Source organism: Anomaloglossus baeobatrachus, chromosome 5, assembly GCF_048569485.1.
Source record: "Anomaloglossus baeobatrachus isolate aAnoBae1 chromosome 5, aAnoBae1.hap1, whole genome shotgun sequence".
Taxonomy (NCBI): Eukaryota; Metazoa; Chordata; class Amphibia; order Anura; family Aromobatidae; genus Anomaloglossus; species Anomaloglossus baeobatrachus.
In genome coordinates this window covers 502,583,032-502,609,259 of record NC_134357.1, presented here as the reverse complement: position 1 = coordinate 502,609,259, position 26,228 = coordinate 502,583,032, and the positions used below count along the sequence as shown (strand labels likewise).

Below are 26,228 nucleotides of genomic sequence, written 5' to 3'. Positions count from 1 at the left end.
TTCTTGACAAAGCTGAGGACAAAAGAGCGCAAATAGAGTCTTACCCGATATTAAAATGCAGGGTGCACGATATTACACTCACTTATCAGGATTGTGAAAGTCACAACCCGTATGAAGGCTTTTATAGTAATTGCGGCTGCCATAGACCCACTTGGGTTAATCTTCGGTGCAGGAGAGGAGAAGCGGGGTTAATGCCGCACTGCCGCCAAATGAAGAAATTGTTGATTATTAATGAAAAAAATCAACAATGTGTTCATTTGGCAGCAGTGTGGCATTAACCTCGCTTCTCCTCTTCAACTCTGGATCATTCTTGCAACTTTAGATTAATGTGGATAGCCAGAGATACTAGGTCTTCCAGGGAAGATGGCACATCATGACCAGTCAGTTGATCATCCATCCTACCGGACAGTTCTTCCCAGAATATAGTCACCAGCACCTCATTATTCCAGCCCCGTTCAGAGGACAGGATGCGAAAATGGTCAGCATACTTGCCTACGGTCAGACTTCTCTGGCGGAGTCTAAGTGCGAGGATGCTGCTGAGGAGACCTGACCTGGCTTGTCGAATACTTTACAGAAAGATTCTAAAAAGGTCTGCAGAATCAGGATGAATGGAGCACTCCTCTCCCATTGGATTGATCCAATCAGGTTTGACATCATAAAGGCCAATTTGGCCTGGTCTGGGTTGACCTGATGGGACAAGGGTTCAAAGTGCAAGGAGTAGTGATTTATGAATCCCCTGTATTTTTGGGGATCGTGATCAAGGAGGAGTTGACAAACGAGGATCGGAGCTTCGAGCTGGATTTAGTGGTGGAGTAAACACTGCAGCTGGAGAAGAGGTGGGTGGAGATGCTTGTATCAAAGCATGCAGACGGGTGTCCACCAACCGCAGATGGGTCAGAATCCGGTCCTGTTGTGCTCACTGCCGGACAATCTCTTGCTGTAGACCGGTAAGCAGGACAGCACAGGAGCCAGGGAGATCCATGGTCTTAGCAAACTGTAATGCTCGCGAGGGTGAGCAATTGTGGACCCACACAGTATACCTGAGTGGCATGACTTAAGCACAGACCGGGTATTTCCCCGAAACTCTGAGGTGAGGTGAGGTTGGCTTTAGCTGCGGGTTGCCACCAGATGCAACTCAAAGAAACTCAGTGCATAAGAGCATCTTCATAAAGGAAAGTGCTAGGTGCACAGGTCTCATCTCAGGACACCTCTCTAGATCACTCCTGGAACCTGAGGTCAATCCAGGTGGCAAAGTCATCCAGAGTGGTTGGAACATCAGAACCAGCTAGTTCATCCTTAATCCTGCCCGATAGTTCCTCCCAGAAAGCGGCAACAAGAGCCTCGTTGTTCCAGCCCTTTTCCAAAGAGAGCGTGCAGAAGCCTATGGCATACTGGCCAACAGTGAGAGTTCTTTGACGCAACCTAATGAACAACGATGCCGCTAAGGTGACTTGATCCGGCTCATTGAACACCTTGCGAAATGTTTCTAGCAAGGTTTGCAGGTTTGAGGTGACTGGATTGCCTCTCTCCCATAGGGGATTCATCCAAGCAAGAGCCTCTCCTTCAAGATAGGACTTATGAAAGGCCACTTTGGCATGGTCAGTGGGGAAGTGGTTGGAGAGAAGTTTGAAATGCAGTGTGCACTGGTTTAGGAAACCTCTGCATAAGTTTGGATCGCCATTAAACAGTGGAGGAGCTAACAAGCGAGGACCAGAGCCAGGAGCGCAGTTCATGGCTGGATCTGGAGCCATGGCCTGGATAGGAGCCAGTAAAAGGATAGAAGAGATGAGATCTTATAACCTTGCACCTGCAAATGTTCCTGGATGCATTCTGCAAAGTTTTTGATGACCCAGGCCATGTCACCTCTGCTGCATCCTCTCTCCTCAGACTAAAGTGGGCTTTACACGCTACGATATCGTTAATGAATTATCGTCAGGGTCACGGTGTTTGTGACGCACATCCGGCGTCATTAACGATATCACAGCGTGTGACACTTATGAACGACCTTAAACGATTGCAAAAGCGGTCAAAATCGTTTGCCGCGGAGAGGTCGTCCTGAAACAAAAAATCGTTCTCTGCTTATTAGCGATGTTGTTCGTCGTTCCTGCGGCACCACACATCGCTATGTGACACCGCAGGAGTGACAAACATCTCCTTATCTGCCTCCACCGGCAATGCGGCAGGAAGGAGGTGGGCGGGATGTTACGTCCCGCTCATCTCTGCGCCTCCGCTTCTATTGGACGCCTGCCGTGTGGCGTCGCTGTGACGCCGCACGAACAGCCCCCTTAGAAAGGAGGCGGTTCGCCGGCCAGAGCGACGTCGCAGGGAAGTGAAGTTCGTGTGACGGGGGTAAGCGAGGTTGTGCGCGACGGGCAGCGATTTGCCCATGTCGCACAACCGACAGGGCGGGTACGATCGCTTGCAATCTCGCTAGCGAGATCGCAGCGTGTAATGCCCACTTAAGACAGGCTAATCTGACAGCAGGCCAATGTCATCGGATATAACTATGGGATATAAGTGATACAGACACAAGGCTATGCTGCATACATATCGTACTCATGCGGCTACATCCACACTGTAAACCCCTCCTGACCCCACACACAAACTTCACCTCACCCAGCACAGCAGAGTCCTGCACACACTGAGGAGCTGATCATGTGACCCCTGACTCCTCCCCTCCATGTGACATCATCACAGGCCCTGTAAGCACAGAACAGGCATATATCTAGGGTAGAATGTATGTGCTCCTTCCAGGTGTGAGGTAATTTGTCACGTGATAGGGGCGTGTTCAAACTGCAACTAGACGTTTCCAGAGAGAATAAACATTATTTTTTTCCACGTGGGTATGGAGTTGTTGATGGGGCTACGAGGGAAAAACATTATAGTTGATGGGAGGAAACATGGTTACTCCCACCAACCAAACCGGTCACGCCCCTAACCTGGAAGGAGCTCATACATTCTAGGCTCAATCATATATCCAGTGTGAGGCTCTGCAGGAGGAGGAGGTATGTGGAGATTCCCCATTACATTAACCCCCTCAGTGCTGAGCCCATTATAAAGCGTGAAGCCGGTAACAGCTCCGGAGATTTCTTACATGGGATCTTTCTGATGTTACATCGTCATCTTCTCCCCATTCAGGTCCCTACAATATCGGATCCTCTCAGATCTTCTATAGAAGAGAATTCTCCTGATTGACCCATCAAGGATGGATAAGGACAGGGACAAGATGGCGGAGAGGATATTACACCTCACCCTAGAGATCCTCTTCCGGCTTACTGGAGAGGTGAGAGATTCTGATGACGTCACATCACATCATTCTTATCTATGGGAATAACAGATGGACAGAACTGGAGAGGTGAGGACTCTGGAAATGTCTGTAGTGAGATTTATTAATGTGTCTCTCCATATCCAGGATTACACAGTAGTGAAGAAGACCTCTAGTGAGCGCTGTCAGGACCCTGTGTCTGAGGGATGGGGAAGACCCCTGAGCCCAATCACGGGGCCTCCACCTCACCCCCTGATACATGAGGACATCAATGACCAGAAGATCCTAGAACTCACCTACAAGATGATTGAGCTGCTGACTGGAGAGGTGACACTGCTGGGAATGCTGGGACATTATACAGTAACGCTATGAAGGGATCGGGGAATGACGGTATCATTGTATGTGTCAGGTTCCTATAAGGAGTCAGGATGTCACCGTCTATTTCTCCATGGAGGAGTGGGAGTATTTAGAAGGACACAAAGATCTGTACAAGGACGTCATGATGGAGATTCCCCAGCCCCTCACATCACCAGGTAATAGACAGGACTAAACACACACGGCCTATAATTATCTGTATGTAAGGAATGAATTCAGTCCCTGTGTTTCCTCCAGTTCTATCCAGTGAGAGGACAACACCAGAGAGATGTCCCCGTCCTCTTCTTCCACAGGACTGTAAGCAAGAAACTCCAGATGTTGCTCAGGATGATCAGGTAGATGGAGAGAAGGTGTCATGAAATCTCCCTATGATGTGTAGATGGCTGTGAAGGTTTTGTGTTCAGTCTTGTTTTATCCACCAGTATTATACACTGAATGGCCAATTTATTAGAGACATCTGTCTTTTTCTGATTAGGGTAGAGAGGAGGAAAGTCTACAGAGGTTAACTCTGGATATGAAAAGTCATCATGGCATCAGGACCAGATGACTAAGGCTCCTTTCAGATTGCGTTTTTCCCTACGTCCACAGGTCCCGTCGGAGCATCCGTCCGAACCGCAGCTCCCCCACTCTGCAAACCGTGTACCGGACGCATGTGCCCTACAGGGCCATTCACTGTATTGAAGCACACTGCGTTAGCGTGTGCTCTGTTTTGTGCCATCTTTGCACGAATAAGTTTTCTGCAGACGGACACCCGAACGTAGTCCACTACGTTTGGGTGTCCCTCTGCAGAAAACGTATATGTGCAAAAATGGTACAAAACAGAGCACACGCTAACGTAGTGTGCTCCATGAGTGAATGGCCCTGCCGGGCGCATGCGTCCGGAATACGCTTTGCAGAGTGGGGGAGGGGCGGTTTGGACGGATGCTCCGACGGGACCTGTGGACGTAGGGAAAAACGCAATCTGAAAGGAGCCTAATAAAGGAATGAAAACAACTCAAATCAGAGTAGATTTCACCTTAAATATCTGCGTCTAAGTGTAGTTACACTGGCGAATCACGGCCATTAAACAACTGCCTACTTGCTATGTGAAGCTATCTGCAGTCATATAAAATTTTGCAAATAGGCCAATCACACTTGTGTGCAGGGCTGTGGAGTCGGAGTCGTGGAGTCGGAGTCGGAGCTCATTGTGGTGGAGTCGGAGTCGGTATGAAATGCACCGACTCCGACTCCTAAAATATATAATAAATTGGGGACAGTAGTGCAATGCAGAATGTGCTGAATATTTTACTAAATAATATTTAGTATAATGCTTATATTTAAGTGAAAAATGTATTGTAGTACAATGTGAACATCAGACATTTAATTATTTTTATGATACAATAATCAAGATATTTGGATAGAACATAAAATATTTATTGGATATTGGAATACAACTTTAGAACACAAAAAACTAATACATTGTAAATATGTAATACAATATGTAATATATATAAATATACACACACAAGATATATATATACACACACGATATATATGTAATCTACTGTATATTACATAGTGTATTACATATTTACAATTTATTAGTTTTTTGTGTTCTAAAGTTGTATTCCAATAAATATATTTTATGTTCTATACAAATATCTTGATATCATATGAGACCATGACAGTTGGAGAAATACGAAATGAAGTCTGTCCATCCATTCAAAAGCCAAGAGGCGGATGTCGAGGCAAAATATGAGAATCAGCAAGTTGGCTCATAACAAGGTGTATGATTTCTGACGCAACAAACCCTGCAGTGGAGGCGGCTTGTATGCTTCCTAATATGAAATCAAAGACATCCATGTAAGCATCGTGCGACACACATTACACAAATCTGGGATTGTGTCCCGAAAGATAGTGAAGAAGCTTCAAATTCAATATTGCCATAAAAAGTGTCAGCTTGAGTTTGCAAAAAAAGTACAAAAAGTGAACCGTAGAGGATTTGAAGCAGGTAATTTAGAACAATGAGATGAAAGTCAATAGATTAGGCTCTGAATGCAAATGGGTTTGGAAGAAACCAGGTAAAATGGATTAAGAAACTGAAAGAACTGTCAAATTCTGTGGAGGAAGCCTGATCATGTGGGGTTATTTCGCAGTGTACCACCAGCGTCTCTTTAAAGACGCCGACTTACTGCCCCGGCCGGGTCGTGTCCTCCCCCGCACTCTCCCAGCCAAACACGTGTGCTGCTGTCTTCTTCCCCTTCCGAGGCCTTTATGTGCAGCCCAGGTTTCCCAGGAATGTGCTTAGGGCGCTTGCCGGCTTTCCTCTGAAAGGGCTGGCATGCTATTTCTCAGAAATGCCTCTCAGCCTATGGCTGGGAGACACTGTGTATTTGAGGCACCTTCCCATTAGGGGAGGTGCCTGCGCAACGCAGTTAGTTAATATACTCCTTTGCTAGCTAGTTGTCAGGTCCTGTTACTCCTTTGTCCGTCACCTGTACCTGCCTTCCCATACCTGTCTGTCCCTCCAATACCCACCTTTCTTGTCCTGCCCGCCTGTTCAGCCTACTTCAGTCACCCCGCCTGTACTCGTCTATACCTGAGGCCATCACCTGTCCTTGGGGTCAGTTGCCACAGTTCCGGTCACTACCCTGGGAGTTTTACCTTGTGTCTGCCTCGCAGTGGTCGCTTAGTTAAGCCCCTCCCACTAAATGGTAAGCCTGGGTCCTCCTGTGATGCAGTGGGTCCACTTCCGCATGCTGCCTCTACATCAGCCACGAGTGTTACACACTGCCAAAAGATGACTAGGATCGATGGTGCTCTCATAGCTGAACTGTAAGTGATTATTCTTCAAGACGAGTTACTTACTACACTCGAGTACTATGGGTATGTAAAGGACAACTTAGTGTTCCAGCAGGGCAACGAACCGAAGCACATGTCTAAATTGGTGAAGAAATGATTCAATGACAATGAAGTAGAGGTGCTAGATTGGCCTCCACAGTCTCCAACCTCAACCCAACCGAACAGTTGTGAGTAGAGTTGAAGAAAAAGATACAATAAAAGGAAAAATTACCAGCTCACCCACCTGGAGAACTACCAAAAGGAACGGTGCAGGGATCAGGAAACAGCCAGACCGGGCTGCAGGCAATCACTGAAATTGAAGAAAAAGAAAGGATCCAGCATCCAAGTTACAAATGAATTAAACATTTTTTCTTTATTCAACAAAGATAAAAAGGTTCTTCCATAATAAAAGAAAAAACGGAAACGTTTCAAAGTGACAATTCCTTACTCTGAGTAAGGAGTTGTCACTCCGAAATGCGTTCCTTTTTTTTCTACCCTGCCGTGTAAGTTGGATTTTATTATTATGGAAGAACCTTTTTATGTTTGTTGAATAAAGAAAAAGATTTTAATTCATTTGGAACTTGGATGCTGGATCCTTTCTTTTTCTTGAAGAAAAAAATGTATACCTATCCAAGTGAGTCGACCAGTATGCACCATCATTGTGAACATGTAGAAGAGAGATTTCGGTTGACACATGCTTGAATCTGATCAAAAGTATTTCCAGAAGGATTCAGGCAGTGTTGAATGTCAAAGATAGGTATACAAAATACTAAAAAAATAATGCGAAATTAAAAATTGATTTTTAGGAGCACAACAGTAACAATACAGTAAAATGACAACCCTTCGCATAACTAAACATGAACTGATGATGTGTTTTTTTGCGGTATAACTAATGAATCTGGTGAAGTATTTATATACTGATAATGCATTGTGAAATGTATTCAAATATTTATTGTTATGGTAATCTATGTACTAATGGTGGTTCTGACGCTGTATTCATAACTGATGATGGTTCTGGCACTGTATTCATGAAGGATTGTGCATTTGGTGGTGTATTTATGTACTGATGATAGTTTTGGCTCTGTATTCATGTTATGATCGTGGTTTTGGTGATGAATGCGCTACCGGCATCCTTGAAACTTTCCTTCCTGCTTTACCTCAATTACCTATCTCCTCATCCATAATTGTATCGCATCAATGGACCTTTTCTTATTGAAGGTCTGTAATATACAGTCATATGAAAAAGTTTGGGCACCCCTATTAATGTTAACCTTTTTTCTTTATAACAATTTGGGTTTTTGCAACAGCTATTTCAGTTTCATATATCTAATAACTGATGGACTCAGTAATATTTCTGGATTGAAATGAGGTTTATTGCACTAACAGAAAATGTGCAATCCGCATTTAAACAAAATTTGACCGGTGCAAAAGTATGAGCACCCTTATAAATTTCTTGATTTGAACCATCCTAACTACTCTTTACTGACTTACTAAAGCACTAAATTGGTTTTGTAACCTCATTGAGCTTTGAACTTCATAGGCAGGTGTATTCAATCATGAGAAAAGGTTTTTAAGGTGGCCACTTGGAAGCTGTTCTCCTATTTGAATCTCCTGTGAAGAGTGGCATCATGGGCTCCTCAAAACAACTCTCAAATGATCTGAAAACAAAGATTATTCAACATAGTTGTTCAGGGGAAGGATACACAAAGTTGTCTCAGAGATTTAAACTGTCAGTTTCCACTGTGAGGAACATAGTAAGGAAATGGAAGAACACAGGTACGGTTCTTGTTAAGCCCAGAAGTGGCAGGCCAAGACAAATATCAGAAAGGCAGAGAAGAAGAATGGTGAGAACAGTCAAGGACAATCCACAGACCACCTCCAAAGACCTGCAGCATCATCTTGCTGCAGATGGTCTCAATGTGCATCGGTCAACAATACAGCGCACTTTGCACAAGGAGAAGCTGTATGGGAGAGTGATGCGAAAGAAGCCGTTTCTGCAAGCACGCCACAAACAGAGTCGCCTGAGGTATGTAAAAGCACATTTGGACAAGCCAGTTACATTTTGGAAGAAGGTCCTGTGGACTGATGAAACAAAGATTGAGTTGTTTGGTCATACAAAAAGGCGTTATGCATGGAGGCAAAAAAACACGGCATTCCAAGAAAAGCACTTGCTACCCACAGTAAATTTTGGTGGAGGTTCCATCATGCTTTGGGGGCTGTGTGGCCAATGCCGGCACCGGGAATCTTGTTAAAGTTGAGAGTCGCATGGATTAAACTCAGTATCAGCAGATTCTTTACAATAATGTGCAAGAATCAGTGACGAAGTTGAAGTTACGCAGGGGATGGATATTTCAGCAAGACAATGATCCAAAACACCGCTCCAAATCTACTCAGGCATTCAAGCAGACAAACAATTACAATGTTCTGGACTGGCAATCCCAGTCCCCAGACCTGAATATCATTGAAAATCTGTGGGATGATTTGAAGCGGGCTGTCCATGCTCGGCGACCATCAAGCTTAACTGAACTGGAATTGTTTTGTAAACAGGAATGGTCAATGGTACCTTCATCCAGGATCCAGGAACTCATTAAAAGCTACAGAAAGCGACTAGACGCTGAGATTTTTGCAAAAGGAGGATCTATAAAATATTAATGTCACTTTTATGTTGAGGTGCCCATACTTATGTGCCTGTCAAATTTAGTTTAAATGCAGATTGCACATTTTCTGTTAGTACAATAAACCTCGTTTCAATTTAGAAATATTACTGAGTCCATCAGTTATTAGATATATGAAACTGAAATAGCTGTTGCAAAAAGCCAAATTGTTATAAAGAAAAAAGGTTAACATTAATAGGGGTGCCCAAACTTTTTCATATGACTGTACAACCAGGGGTTCTTTGACAAGGTTTCTCTTAAGACACCTGCTGGAAGGGCTTAAAAACGCTGGACAAAAATGCATAAATAATTGACAGACTGCAGTTTTTTGTCAGCCCAAACTTCAGGCAAAAAAAAAGCAATGTGCACACATAATTTCTGAATTTTCATAGAGTTTGCTGGGAGAAGGAAATACGTGCAATTTTGGGCAACATACTGCACCAAAAAACAATATGCAGCAAAAAAAAAAACAGCATGCGCATGCAGTCTTTTACCATGACCTGATTACCTTGATTATAACATAACATAGCACTTTTAACGCTACATACAGTCAGGGCAAGAAATATTTGGACAGTGACACAAGTTTTGTTATTTTAGCTGTTTACAAAAACATGTTCAGAAATACAATTATATATATATATATAATAGTAAAAAAAAAGAAAAAAGGCTAGGCACTGCAAGCCCAGGTGTGTACTCACGAGGCTGTGGTTTTTCCTTGAATCACAGATCTCCAGCCGGTCCCTGTGGTGCTCAGCCAAGGTATAGAAATCCAATATGAGCTTCAAGTAAGAAGGAATGGCGGCAACTCACTGGTGAACGTTAACGGCAATTTTTATTGCACAATCTGCAGCATTGTTACAATGTAACCAGGGAGGGGGGAGTGCAGGGGCGCCCCTGCACTCCCCCCTCCCTGGTTACATTGTAACAATGCTGCAGATTGTGCAATAAAAATTGCCGTTAACGTTCACCAGTGAGTTGCCGCCATTCCTTCTTACTTGAAGCTCATATATATATATAATATGGGCTGAAAGTGCACACTCCCAGCTGCAATATGAGAGTTTTCACATCCAAATCGGAGAAAGGGTTTAGGAATCATAGCTCTGTAATGCATAGCCTCCTCTTTTTCAAGGGACCAAAAGTAATTGGACAAGGGACTCTAAGGGCTGCAATTAACTCTGAAGGCGTCTCCCTCGTTAACCTGTAATCAATGAAGTAGTTAAAAGGTCTGGGGTTGATTACAGGTGTGTGGTTTTGCATTTGGAAGTTGTTGCTGTGACCAGACAACATGCGGTCTAAGGAACTCTCAATTGAGGTGAAGCAGAACATCCTGAGGCTGAAAAAAAAGAAAAAATCCATCAGAGAGATAGCAGACATGCTTGGAGTAGCAAAATCAACAGTCGGGTACATTCTGAGAAAAAAGGAATTGACTGGTGAGCTTGGGAACTCAAAAAGGCCTGGGCGTCCACGGATGACAACAATGGTGGATGATCGCCGCATACTTTCTTTGGTGAAGAAGAACCCGTTCACAACATCAACTGAAGTCCAGAACACTCTCAGTGAAGTAGGTGTAGCTGTCTCTAAGTCAACAGTAAAGAGAAGACTCCATGAAAGTAAATACAAAGGGTTCACATCTAGATGCAAACCATTCATCAATTCCAAAAATAGACAGGCCAGAGTTAAATTTGCTGAAAAACACCTCATGAAGCCAGCTCAGTTCTGGAAAAGTATTCTATGGACAGATGAGACAAAGATCAACCTGTACCAGAATGATGGGAAGAAAAAGTTTGGAGAAGAAAGGGAACGGCACATGATCCAAGGCACACCACATCCTCTGTAAAACATGGTGGAGGCAACGTGATGGCATGGGCATGCATGGCTTTCAATGGCACTGGGTCACTTGTGTTTATTGATGACATAACAGCAGACAAGAGTAGCCGGATGAATTCTGAAGTGTACCGGGATATACTTTCAGCCCAGATTCAGCCAAATGCCACAAAGTTGATCGGACGGCGCTTCATAGTATAGATGGACAATGACCCCAAGCATACAGCCAAAGCTACCCAGGAGTTCATGAGTGCAAAAAAGTGGAACATTCTGCAATGGCCAAGTCAATCACCAGATCTTAACCCAATTGAGCATGCATTTCACTTGCTCAAATCCAGACTTAAGACGGAAAGACCCACAAACAAGCAAGACCTGAAGGCTGCGGCTGTAAAGGCCTGGCAAAGCTTAAGAAGGAGGAAACCCAGCGTTTGGTGATGTCCATGGGTTCCAGACTTAAGGCAGTGATTGCCTCCAAAGGATTCGCAACAAAATATTGAAAATAAAAATATTTTGTTTGGGTTTGGTTTATTTGTCCAATTACTTTTGACCTCCTAAAATGTGGAGTGTTTGTAAAGAAATGTGTACAATTCCTACAATTTCTATCAGATATTTTTGTTCAAACCTTCAGATTAAACGTTACAATCTGCACTTGAATTCTGTTGTAGAGATTTCATTTCAAATCCAATGTGGTGGCATGCAGAGCCCAACTCGCGAAAATTGTGTCACTGTCCAAATATTTCTGGACCTAACTGTATCCCTAAAAGTTACCAGCTTAGTCCCTTGAACCAAATGGCTGGGTTCAGGAAAGAGAGTGTTTCTCCCCACCATTAGTCTTGGTTTGTATTGTGTTCCTTTAACCATTAATCTCATATTCTGCTATTTTCTATATATAAGCTCTAACTTGGAGATTCCGCATAAGGTCGATATAGTGACAACAGGGTAGGACTCATCTGACAGCCCACCTTCTTTTGATGTGAGATTGCCTGGTCCTCTAGTGTGTTGGTTAGTTACTACAATTTAGCTGAGACCATCAACATCTAGAGTTGTGACTACTTACAGTAATAATAGAAAAGAGACACTCCCAGATTAAAGTGAAAAACTTGATAAATTTATTAAACATTCAGTCTTATGCGGGCGTCACACGGTACGATATATCGGGCGATATGTCGGCGGGGTCACTTTGTAAGTGACGCACATCCGGCATCGTTTGATATATCGTAGCATGTGACAGCTGCGAGCGACAATGAACAAGCAAAAATACTCACCTTATCGTTGCTCGTTGACACGTCGCTCATTTTCAAAAAGTCGTTTCTTCTTTTGTGCTCCGGTTGTTCATCATTCCTGAGGCAGCACACATCGCTCCGTGTGACATCCCTGGAATGATGAACACAGCTTACCTGTGTCCCGCTAGCAATGCGGAAGGAAGGAGGTGGGCGGGATGTTTACTTCCTGCTCATCTCCGCCCCTCCTCTGCTATTGGCCGGACGCTGTGTGACGTCGCTGTGACACCGAATGTCCGTTCCCCTTCAGGAAGAGGATGTTCGCCACCCACAGCGAGGTCGTCCGGGAGGTAAGTGCGTGTGACAGAGGGTTAACGACTTTGTGCGCCACGGGCAACTAATTGCCCGTGACGCACAAACGACAGGGGCGGGTACGATCGCTCGTGCGATCACACGATAGATCGTCCCTTGTGATGCGTGCATTAGTGTATCATACGTTTTCGGCCCAGAACATGGCCTTTGCCAATGACCAACAAATGAGTTATGCCTTCAAACCATAGAAATTTTTTGAGTAGGGAACATGTGCAAAGCGCTATTAGGTATGCGCTGTAAGATAAGGCTCTATTGAAAGCGGTGTTCACCGCTGTGTATTTGTTAAGCGCTGGTGAGATGGCACCATCTGTATGGAGTCTATGAAGCAGCGATATCCATTGCCGTGCTAGCTAGCAGTGACTGGCAAGTATTCATTTGGGTTTTCCCTGAAGCTTCACCAAAGCTACTGTAGTTAGGAGAATTTGGTGTAGCCCATCAAATCTTGTCTCAAGGTTCTTTTTTATGTGTCCTTTTCAGGATCAGTCAATCTTTTGGTTTGAGATCATATGCTTCAGGGTCTGGAATAGAAGAATACACCTGTTTTTTTGCACACTGTTTAGTCAATTATGTAAGACTTGTTGGTCAAGCTATTATGCTGCATCTGAAGTAATTTTAGGAAGTAAATTCTTGTTCTAGGTGCTGAATCAAAAAGTATGTCATATGGATAGAGACCTGTTAATCTACCTGTAATGTATCTTATTGAGACAGGAGCTAACGACAAGCACTAAGTTCATGACATTGCTTTCTAGATTTTTAACTTTAATGTCCCATTCAGCCTTTCCACCTTATTACTACTCTGTGAATAGCAAGTAGTATGGAAAGCCTGCTCAAGTCCCAGAGGCTGCAAATTTCCTTCATGACTTCTTCTGTAAGATGTGTACTTTTATCACCTTATTACCTCCATATCTATATACCACATGCTTCTTAAATTTTTGTACTGTAACTAGCTATAGCTTTAGATACCAGATATTCTTCAGGCCAATCTGAAAAAAAGAGATCAAGATAAACAAGCGCAAACTCATATACACCTACTCATGGTAGCTGTATATAGTCAATCTGCAATCTCTGGAATGGGTACAGCGTCTGAGGGGTGTGTTTCTGCAGGGTCTTTACAGTTTTTTTCTATGTTGTGTCAGGCAGAATTAGGTGTACCTGGCTGCCTGGGTACTGAAATTTGGCGCCACTCATATGTTGTGTACAAAAGCACACATAACTGTTTTTGACAAATACGTTAGTCCATGGGTTACTTGGACCATCATAGAGCTGAGAGTGCATGGTAGAGAAAGCTTGTTTTTTTTTTCTGCTACCATGTTTCCTCCAAAAAAGACAGGATCTTGTATAACGTTTTGCCCTGAAAGATGCGCTTTGGCTTATTTTCAAGGGATGTCTTATATTTTTCCATGAACAACAATCCACATTTATTCTTGAACAAAAATCAACATTAATTCAAATATAATCATGTCATCACCTTCTGGAACATGAACATTTTGTGTTAATCCTATAACTGGTTCAGAGGCACATTTACTTATCTGATCTGCTCTTCTCCTGCTGTTAAACCAGTCCTATAGTGGTCGGTACATACTATACTTACAAAAGATTTAAATGACCTGCTTAAATTTATTATTCTCTATGTACTGCTAAGTTTACCTCCAAAAGAAAGCAGACACCCCCTAAAAGAATCGCACTTCCCAGACCCCAAACAATTAGAGTTGGGAAGTGAATGGGCTCTCACATACAAATCAGTGTCACTGTCAGGTCGCCCTGCATTCTACGGAGGTCGTCTCCCACGGTGACTGAAAGCAGTTCACTCTTGAGAAGTGATGCTAGTACCTGATCTGTTTGTGAGAGCTGCAGTATAACGCAGCTGGAATGGCGAGGAACCTAACAGTGATGAAGGTCTCTGTATGAGAGCCCATCCACCATTATCACTTGCCAGTTGTAATTGTTTGGGGTATGGTGATTGCGACATTTATTTTTTTTTTTTGCACGCGGAGATGAGATGACTGCTGTCTTTTGGAAGTGTCTGCTTTCTATAATGAGTCCTGCTGTGTTCTTTAACTTTTTAGCTGCTTGGACACTTCCTTATGGAATCACAATTAGAGCTTATTTTTGGAGTATGGCTTATATTTTAAGCATACTCAAAAAATCCTACTAGGGCTTATTTTTGGGGTAGGTCTTATTTTCAGTGAAACAGGGTAGGCATTGATGGAAATAAATTTTGTAATGATTCAATAAAGTGGAGCTTTTATCCAGGAGCTGGAACACCGGCCCTCTTTTTGTCGCGGACTGAGATTATCGCCTGTCTTCCACAGATCTTCCTCAGTTACTAGGTTTCTCTGTTGAGCCACCTACTTCTCCAAAAATTTAAGAATATTAGAAGTCAAAGGTGCTACTGAAAATATGGTTTGTATTAGTAACAAGTTCTCAGCTGCTTTCTTGATGGTGGCATTGTGCAAGCATTTCCTTTGTCTTCATTGGTGTGAGCTGTTATCTTCACTATGCCAAGCTTATTTGGTAACAGTAGAGCCTCCATCATGGCTTGTATGCTCTGTTTTCCATGGCTTTTCTATTTCACATTAGGAAAGATGCACTGTCTACATACATATTTACCGTCTTCCCTTTTACCGCTCTACATGCCTCAGGGAGTGCCTCCAGCCTTGCCTCCTGTGCTGACAGGTGAGGAGGGAGTGTTTTGGATTTTATTGCCTCATGTTGTGTATGCACAATGTATTCCATTTAGAATTGACCAGCAACTTCATATTTTGATCCATCTGCAAAAACTCAATCTGTATTAGCAATAAGCTCATCTGAGACTTGATAAAACTCTGCTGTTTCCAGAGCAGTGCAAAAATTAGGTGTACATATGCCTGATATTTCTTTCTTAATTAGGGAATATAAGTCGCATTCTGCATCTTTCCCCTCTTTTTGAATCCTGTGACAAAAGCATAGCTGTACATTTTTTGATTTCTTCATTTGGGGGCCTGTGAAGGGCACATTGAAATTGCAGTTGCTGGCAATATGAAATATGTCTAGGTTGTACCTGATTGAGGACACCATGAATACAGTGATGCGTGCAAAGTGTCACTTTGTAATCAAGAGCTATTTCTGTTTGCTGATCAAGCATAGCTTGATCAGCAGAAATGGCTCTGACACAAGAGGGTGCACCCCTGGTGACAAGATCTGGCTAAATAATAAGGCTCTCTGATATTGTTTGTGTTTTTGATACGTACTGAAGTAACATGGCCGATACCTCGGTGCAGAACAAAGAAAATGGTGTAGTATAGTTGAGTAACCTAAGTTATGGCAGGGGTAATTAAAAGTTTTAGAAAGTAAGAAATTTTCTTCAGCTTCTGCGGTCAGATTGAAGCAGTGTGTAGACAGACAATCATACAGGAACTGCATAAACTGGGATGCAGACTGTATCCATGGCCTGCAGTAGGAAATTAGGCCCAAAAAGGTCCTGAGTCATGTAATGTTTTAGGGCATTTTACTTTTTTTTTTTTGTTAGGTGAACACCACATCTGATCACGCTGTTGTTACCCCCAGGGTGAGCCGCTCAAGGTACCAAGTGTTTCTGAGTACAGCGATGCTCGTGCAAGTGGTTTGCATACGTAAAGCACCCGAACTCTATTCTTTTTTTTTTTTTGTAAAGTTTGTGTTTGATACGAACAACGAACACTGAACCTGGGGTTCGGTCATCTCTAATAACACTCTGCTGACCCAGTATTTATTAAGAAAGCTAAAATTTTGTATCAAAGCAAAGTAAATTTAATCATTGGGGTAGGACCAGTAGAATTATAAACTATAACTGGACACACGCTAGATATTGCTTTGCCCACATCTTTAGGGTCAGGAAACAATAATCATTTACAGCCATCTGCTGAGTGAGTGGGGGCTGATGTTTTCCTCCTGCTTTCTTCTCTCACCCCTGTTCTCTGGTAAGGCACCACTCTGTTTTTCTTCAAGCCTGAATCAATTCCTGCCCCATCTGCAACAGGTTTGATTCCTTCCCTCTCCACTCAGGACATACTTTCACAATCCCCTCTCTAATAGGTTTCCTTTACACAAAAGCAATTCCCAGTATGAGTATCTCAGGCCTATCCAAATCATCTATAAACGGGCAATATATTTCTACATTTTCTTCTGAGTTATGTAATTTAAGTTTACGGATCATTCCCTCTGCTGTATCAAAGCCCAGCGCTGCAGGATGGTTTTTTGCCTTTGTTTTTTTTTTCCTTTTGGTTTACAATTATCCATTTTCTCACTTGCTTATTTACTCTGTCCTATCACATCCTAAGTGGGGTTATTTATTCTCTCCTGCTACTTTTCTTCTCCGCTGGCTATATTTCTACGTGGATTACTGCTAAGGAATTCCAGTCATGCAGCTAAGAGATTAAGGCAGAGACTCGTGTTTTCTTATTTTCCTTTCCTACACCAATCTTTTATGTTCTGTGAGGTTGGTTGTTAGAAGTTTACCCTAGCTTGCATTTATTATTTCTCTTTGTCCACTTGTGCACATGTTTTATATTTCCACACCTTAGCTCCTTGTCCATCACTGCACGATTAATGTTAGCAACCTCCTCTCTGTTTCCTCAGGAAGTACTAGAAACAACTTGACAGCCTTTCAGGCAGACAGGTCTGAGTTGTGGGTTTCTAGTTGTATGGCTGGGGATATGCCAGTCTGTGCAATAACCATTAGGGTCTTGTGCAGCTAGGGATACCAGCCTGTACAGGAACCAGTAATGTGCAGGTACGGCTGCGGTGAGTCTATATTACAGTGATACCTCAGTTTTTGTCGATAATCTGTCCAAAAACAATCAATGAAATCTGAAACCGACGAAAACTGAACCAATTATTTCCATAGGAATCAATGTAAATCCAATTAATTTGTTTTAGACACTAAAATACATACAAAAAAACACATTTTATAGAGAAGATAGTGTTTAATACTAAAATGAATAAGAAATGAATAGAAAATGAATATTAAATTAATATACAACACTAATGTAAAAAATAAATTCATTTTATCTTACATTTTGAAACTGATGAGCGAGGCGACACTCACACAATGTCACACAGAGCAGGAGAATGTGTGGATCACCCTTTGTTGTCGCAAAATTAGCAGCGTAGCTACGTTGGTAGTTGGTATGCAGACAAAAACAAACGAAAACAAGAAACCAACGAAAACTGAGGCAAATTTTTAGTGGAAAAAATCAACGAAAACCGAAACCAACGATAACCGAGATCAACAAAAACCGAGGTACCACTGTACCTCTTTACCAGTGTTTGAATACTGATATGCATAAGAGTACTAGTCACCCTTTTAAGGAAATCGCTTGTGTCTGATGTGTAGCAGTTGTATCCTCCCTCCTCCCTTCAGTCATTGTTGGTTGTTGGGGATGCTCTTCATGAGTCTCACTTACTGAATTACCCTTATCCTCATCTTCTCTCCATGTCGACAAGTGTGTGTGAGGAGTGGTAGAAGATTTTCTCCTTCAGGTACTACATGCATTTTGGTCACCACAAGCCTTATAATAGCTTTGAGTGTTGGTCTTAGGTGTGGGTGACTGACTATCTCTCCATCCTGCATTTTGTATGACCACCTTCCCAGTCTATTATAGGGAGGGGATAGTGATGGTTCTGTTTGATTAAGGCGGGCTTTGCACGTTGCGACATCGCAAGCCGATGCTGCGATGTCGCACGCGATAGTCCCCGCCCCCGTCGCAGCAGCGATATCTTCTGATTCCTGGCGTAGCGAACATTATCACTACGCCAGCTTCACATGCACTCACCTGTCCTGCGACATCGCTGTGGCCGGCGTCCCGCCTCCTTCCTAAGGGGGCGAGTCGTACAACGTCACAGCGACGTCACACGGCAGGTGGCCAATCAAAGCGGAGGGGCGGAGATGAGCAGAATGTAAAAATCCCGCCCACCTTCTTCCTTCCGTATAGCCGCCGGCAGCAGGTAAGGTGATGTTCCTTGCTCCTGCGGCTTCATACACAGCGATGTGTGCTGCCGCAGGAACGAGGAACAACATCGGACCTATCACGGCAGCGTAATTTTGAAAAAGTCGGAGCCTACACCGATGATACGATAACGACGCTTTTGCGCTCGTTAATCGTATCATCTAGGATTTACACACTACGATGTCGAAAGTGACGCCGGATGTGCGTCACTTTCGATTTGACCCCACCGACATCGCACGTGCGATGTTGCAACGTGCAAAGCCGCCCTAAGTCTGTCCAGTCCATTGTCAAAACAGTCGTGCAAGAACATATCCCCTCCAGTGGTTTCGCTACCCCTCCCATTCTTATCACTTCCTCAGTCACATTTTTTTTACTGCTCAACTTTTTCTTGTTACCTCTTGCTCTCTCATGATCAGCTACTGCTGAGATACATTCAGACCCCCATCTGGGGAATTTTCAGCCTTGTCAACATAATTTAACAAACTGTTATGCCAGTTTTGCTTTCACATTCTCTGACCACTATCTTTGCTGTCTTTTTGGGTTTTCTGTCTCCATCTACTCAGGCAAATTTCCATATTGCTCTCCAAGCCACCTTAGCTAAATACCTTTGAAAAATATATCACTTTTCTCTTGCGTAGGTAGCCACCAAGCCACTTTCAAACCCTAGACTCATGTGTATGTAGGCACTAATCCACTTTCAAACCCTACATAATATGAATCCCAGTAAAAAGACTACAAGATACCCCTTCTGTTCAGACGATCGTTCTCAACACTCAAACAAGACACAGAAACACTCTTAATCCTCCAAATATAAAGACCACTATATTTCACACTTACACACTAATCCTATCATGAGTAAACAGTTAAAAAAGGCATAAGTATCTCTTTAGTTTGTGGAGCAGACAATTTAATGTAAAATAAGTCACTGGAATGGCAAAGGACAAAACTCGTAGTGAAAGTGAAGCAAAAATGTAAGAATAAGCTTCTTAGATTATGCTGCAGCTTTTTAGATTCACTTTCCCTGAAGAGCCCACTCTCACTTGAGATCCAGGTGGTACAATGCGCTTCTGGTTCCTGTTTGGGTGCTACCGTGTTTTTCCAAAAATAAGACACTGTCTTATATTTTTTTTGCCCCCCAAAAAAGCACTAGGGCTTATTTTTGGAGGAGGTCTTACTCTTGGAGAAAAACGGTTGGGGGTAAGTTTACCCCCCCAAAAAGCAGACCCCCCCACTTCCCAGGAGACTCATACTCACCAGACCAGGACGTCTGCGTGGTTCCCAGGTCCTCCTGTGATCTCCGGTTGGTGCTGCACGCTGTCCTACCCTGCTGCTAGCTGACACGCTGACACACACAGCAGATCACACACAGCAGATCACACACACACACACACACACACACACTGCAGATCACACACACAGCAGATCGCAGATATACATAGCAGATTACACACAGCAGATCGCAGGCACACACAGCCGATCACAGATACACACATCCGATCGCAGGCACACACACACACCACACACACACAGCAGATCGCAGATCACACACAGCAGATCACACACACACACACACAGCAGATCACACACACAGCATATCGCAGATATACACAGCAGATCACTTACAGCAGATCGCAGGCACACACAGCCGATCACAGATACACACAGCCGATCGCAGGCGCACACACACACACAGCAGATCGCAGATATACACAGCAGATCACACACAGCAGATCGCAGGCACACACAGCCATCACAGATACACACAGCCGATCGCAGGCACATACACACACAGCAGATCGCAGCTATACACAGCAGATCACACACAGCAGATCGCAGGTACACAAAGCCGATCACAGATACACACAGCCGATCACAGATACACACAGCCGATCGCAGGCACACACACAGCAGATCGCAGACATATACAGCAGATCACATATACACAGCAGATCACACACAGCAGATCGCAGGCACACACAGCCGATCACAGATACACACAGCCGATCGCAGGCACACACACACACAGCAGATCGCAGATATACACAGCAGATCACACACAGCAGATCGCAGGCACACACAGCCATCACAGATACACACAGCCGATCGCAGGCACATACACACACAGCAGATCGCAGCTATACACAGCAGATCACACACAGCAGATCGCAGGTACACAAAGCCGATCACAGATACACACAGCCGATCACAGATACACACAGCCGATCGCAGGCACACACACAGCAGATCGCAGATATATACAGCAGATCACACACACACAGCATATCGCAGATATACACAGCAGATCACACACAGCAGATCGCAGGCACACACAGCCGATCACAGATACACACAGCCGATCGCAGGCACACACACACACAGCAGATCGCAGATATACACAGCAGATCACACACAGCAGATCGCAGGCACACACAGCCATCACAGATACACACAGCCGATCGCAGGAACATACACACACAGCAGATCGCAGCTATACACAGCAGATCACACACAGCAGATCGCAGGTACACAAAGCCGATCACAGATACACACAGCCGATCACAGATACACACAGCCGATCGCAGATATATACAGCAGATCACATACAGCAGATCGCAGCCACACAGAGCCGATCACAGATACACACAGCCATCACAGATACACACACCCGATCGCAGGCACACACAGCCGATCACAGATACACACATCCGATCACAGGCACACACAGCCGATCACAGATACACACATCCGATCACAGGCACACACAGCCAAGCACATATACACACATCCGATCACAGGCACACACAGCCGATCACAGATACACACAGCCGAACGCAGACACACACAGCCGATCGCAGAAAAACACAGCCGATCGCAGACACACACACAGCCGATTGCAGACACACACAGCCGATCACACACACACACAGCAGATCACACACACACATCACATCCAGCACTTACGGCAGCAGGGAATGAGAGCAAGTCATGTGTCCGGCCGCAGGTCCTGTTCATCGCGCTGCACCGCACTGCCTCTCAGGATTCTCCCGGCGAGAAGAGATCGGTGTCGCTGGATGAGGTGAGTGTGTATGCGATCCGATGTGTGTGTGATCCGATGTTTGTGTGTGTGATTTGATGTTTGCGTGTGATCCGATGTTAATGTGTGCGATCTGACTGTGTGTGCAATCCGATGTTTGTGTGTGAGATCTGATGTGTGTGTGTGTGAGATCTGATTGTGTGTGTGTGTGTGTGTGTGTGTGTGAGAGAGCTGATGTGTGTGATCACTGCAGGTCCTGCCGCTCAGTGTCGGGTGAGTGTAATTGACGGGTGCCGCTGTCTATAATGAAGTGTCCTGCAGTATTTGTAACCTTTTTTAGCTGCATGGACACTTCATTATTGATCCGCGACTAGGGCTTATTTTCGGGGGAGGGCTTATATTTAAGCCTTTCTCCAAAAATGCTGAAAATCCCTGCTAGGGCTTATTTTTGGGGGAGGTCTTATTTTTGGAAAAACACTGTACATTTCTGTGAGTGAAATCAACACTTCCCTATGCCTTTTGAACTCTAAATATTAGGATGTGTTTTACAAGCCCTCAGGAAATCAATACAGCCCAGCCTTAGCATAGTGTACATACACAAAGAAAACCTCCCGCCAAAAGTTGTAGGCAATAGGAACTTAAGGGCGTGAACAAAAATGTGAAACTTCTCTGAACAGTAGTGCTATTTGATCGAACCAAGAGTTATGCGAATAGTTGAATACACAGAGACAATATGGAGTAGGTTCTCTTAGGGTATGTACCTACGATCAGGACTCACTGCGTTCTGGACGCAGCGAGTCCTGATCTGCGGGGCCGCGTGTCTCCTCCGCAGGACCCACGATCATGGTTCAGTGCGCTGCGGTCTCCTCGTTGTGTTCTCCCTACGAAGGATGCATGCGAATCCGCAGCAAACAATTGACATGCTGCGGTCTGGAAAGACGCACCGCAGGTCAGTGTTTTGCTGCGGAAAAAGTCAAGCATAGTGGGCACGGGATTTCAAGAAATCTTGTCCACTATACGGGATCCACTACAACGCTGCATTTTGGACACAGCTGAAGCTTGCTGCGTCCAAAATGCAGCAAACACTGATCGTGGGCACGCACCCTTAAAGTCGCCATGTTCATTTACTATTGTTTCTGTTTTAAAATCATTTCATACAAGTTCTCCATCTGTCTGTGACTTTAATAATATTTATTTCAGGGTAAAGATCTGACCCATATTAATACTCCAGAAACATATGCGTGGAGTGATGAGTGGTGTAAAGTGGACATTCCTACAGATAACTGCACAGGTGAGTAGTAAATACTAAATGCAGAGAAGTCACAGATTCTTCTCAGTCGCTGGATTGTACAATTAATTATGTGTTGAATTTTCTAGAGTTTTTTTTTATCTGGATTTTACACTTAATGATTTAATAGTTTAAAAAAAAGAAAAGATCTTTTCACACTACTTTTATGGTTGTATCTTCTGTATTTACAAACCTAACAGTGAACACTCAGTGGCTATCGCTAAAAAAATATTTTAAATCAGATTATTTTTATTAAATATTTTTTACATACAAATTTATGATAAACACATTATACACGACAACGAAACAAACATTAACAGAATAAAGCTTGTACAGCATGGAACTTAAAACATTCAGGCACTAAGTTGTATGAGTAATGAGCAATGAACATAGTCATGAAACCTTTTCATAAAGTAGGAAATCTGGGGAGCCAGGCTATCTCTAAATTTAGATGTTGATATATTGATGGTGGAAATGTGTTTTTGTATTCTTAGTCTTAGTTCTTGCGATGTTTGTCCAACGTATCCTTTTTGGTACTGGCACATAAACGCATAGATTACGTTACTGGTCTTGCAGTTAATCTAAGAGACCAACTTGTGTTCAGAAGAATCCAAGAGTTTACAGAAACTGTGGCTGGTAAGTTCCATATATTGGAATTGCCAAATGGGTAGGAACTTAGAAGAACCTGATCCCTATATAGCCTAAACGTAGGCCTAGAAAAATGGCTCCTCGTAAGGATATCACCAAGATTGGGTGCTATACGTGCAGTAAGCAGAGGCCTGCCACCAACAATAGAATTGGTCTGTGTCTCCAGGGTAAGGATATCCTAAAGTCTACTTAGAATATTCCTTGCAAAAAAGGGAGAACAAGAGCAAAATTGCTGAAAACAGTTCATAAATTTTATTGTACAAGAGTTTCAAAGTGCAAGTGCAATACAATAAATCAAATTAATGGTAATACAAAAATGGAGAAATGGGGGGCAGATGGAAACAGACAAAACAGTGGCCTGGTATGGACTCAGGAAAAAGGGAGGGTATTCCAAAATAGGATTGTTGGACCCTAAATCAGTGGCATGTAAACATCCAAATAAATTGGTAGATAGAACATATCCCTAATAGAGGTGCATATCCCTGAATCACTGGCATGTAAGCAGGTGGGGATTTGTTACTAGAAAGTCAAATCACGGCTTGGGAAGGCTGGGCAATGATGACCGTGAGAGGGAACAAACATAGCCCGAGTCTGCATTGGCCAGATACAGACAAACAGGGAAAGAATACTCCCAAACAAAGGTATAAATCCCAGATTTGGTAGCATATGATTGTGACAAAAATGCGTGGAAGAATCCCAAACAGAGATACAGATCCCAAATCACTGGCCAGTAAGCAAATCCCAAAAGGGAAGGTGAGAGAGAAAACAGGCCTGTACAAATAGGCCTGCCACAGTAGGTTCTAATATATTATTATAGAGAGTACACAAAAAGTGGACAACCCCATGATCATATAACACATGTCACATGTAGAGAAAACATGAAATGTATGGAGATGGGGCGCCCAGCAGTAAGCGGTGTCTAAAGTCGCACCGTGGCAGGACTATAGGTGTAAGTAATGGCCTTAGATAGAGTACATGCTAGTTCCAAAAAACGGGTCAAAAATCCAAGTACAAAAGGGGTTTTTTTTTTTGAATAAAAGCCCAAATAAGGGAACACAATTTACCTGAGTCCGGTGGTATAAGGAGGCCCGACGTACGTTTCGCGGCTTACAAGCACGTCGCTTGCCGCTTCTTCATGGGGGAAAGTGAAGAGTGGTGCACATGTCCGGTCTGTGCGGCTCATAAATACTTCCGCGGTGATTACACCGCAAATAGGATTCAGAGTTCCGGAGTCAGTCGGCGCATGCGCGGGCCGGCCAGGAACGTCCCCCGTTTCGCAACCCCGGCAGTCAAGGAGTCAGGCGCATACGCGGAAGCCCGAGCAGTGATTGCCCAAACCTCCGCGCACGCGCGGACTCCATCGAGACACCGGAGCGCGGCCAGGGAACGCAAGGCAGGCGCGCGCATGCGCACAAGACTCCGAAAACAGTGAATGGACAAGCAGTGGCGTATAATAGATAAAGAGAGAATGTGTAAGTATCTGGAAATATTATAAATAAAGTAGAACAAAGGTACAGAAGTCATTATCCATAATGAGAGCATATACCATTACAATTAGCTATAAGCCAGATTAATAAGCAGCAGTAAAAATCATCATCAGAGACTATACACAATACAAAAAGATAATAATAGTCATAGAATAAGGAATCCCAAGATGAAAAATGGGTATAATAACGTCAGTGAACATCAATAGATTTCAAGGCTGTCAAGTCCAATCCATTTCGGTAAGAGTCACAGGGGGACATGTAGCAACAATTGGTGAAAAACTAAAAGAAGAGAAAAACATAAAAGAGTATAATTAAAAACAGAAAATTCAAAACCACAAAGACCAGACACCTGTTATTGCGAATGAAACACCAAAGACCAGCATTATTAAGTTATAGTACTCATAACAGAAGTATAGCAGTAGTATACATAAACCTAGGGTGTCATTGTCAAGGTGTAATAAAGCAGAGAAAAGCGCCCACAAAGGCAAGATAACTGAAAAAGGGGGGCCTATAAAAATGAGGCAAAACTCAAAGCTTCATTAAGACCCTTGGGAGCGACTGTGTCCAAAACCACCATCCATTTTGTTTCTCTTTGGGAAAGCATCTTTTTGATGTTGCCACCCCTTATGCCACTATGAACCACATCAATCCCCCGAACTCTCAGGGATCTCGGGTCGCAGTTGTGGAATTTTTTGAAGTGGCGAGGTAAGGTCTTAAATAAAGAAAAATCGTTCACCGTCCTGGCCGCGCCAATGTCCCGCACATGCTCCCTCACACGTATCCGTAATTCCCTGGATGTGAGTCCTACATAAATAAGAGGACAATTGCAAGTAGCATAATAGATGACATTAGTTGTGCTACAAGAAATCCGATGTCTAATCAGGTAAGTGCGTTGGGAGTCGGAACTAGTGAAGGAGCATGTGCGGAAGACATTGGAGCAGGCAAGACAGTGCCCGCAAGGTATGCATCCCAAAGTGGGGCCGCTGGAACCAAAAGGATTGGGCTTTTTGCGATGTAGTGGCTATGGACTAATAAGTCACTCAAATTGCGGGCTCTACGAGCCGTGACCAGAGGAGCAGGAGAAAGAGACCGAGAAAGAACAGGATCTGTTTGGAGAACAGACCAGTGGCGGGCCAAAATATCCCGCATCTTATGCCACTCACAATTATAAGTAGAGATGAAGTGGGGGTTTGGATCACCAAGAGGACGTTTCGATGGCTGATGGATATGTGAAATTTTAGGGGTGTGTTTCTCCCTAAGGTAACCCTTTTTGAT

At 43.7% G+C, this 26,228-nt stretch overlaps 1 protein-coding gene across 1 annotated transcript in view; it reads left to right on the top strand.

Annotated features, from left to right (window-relative positions):
• Window positions 1-3,687: 3,687 nt before the first annotated feature.
• The window catches only part of LOC142311940 (uncharacterized), a 34,526-nt gene continuing 11,985 nt past the window's right edge, over window positions 3,688-26,228 (top strand). Inside the window, exons 1-3 of the mRNA XM_075350810.1 lie at window positions 3,688-3,798; window positions 3,878-3,975; window positions 22,731-22,821. Coding sequence (XP_075206925.1) covers window positions 3,714-3,798; window positions 3,878-3,975; window positions 22,731-22,821 — 274 coding nt within the window. The 5' untranslated portion in view covers window positions 3,688-3,713. The remainder of the gene's footprint in view (window positions 3,799-3,877; window positions 3,976-22,730; window positions 22,822-26,228) is intronic.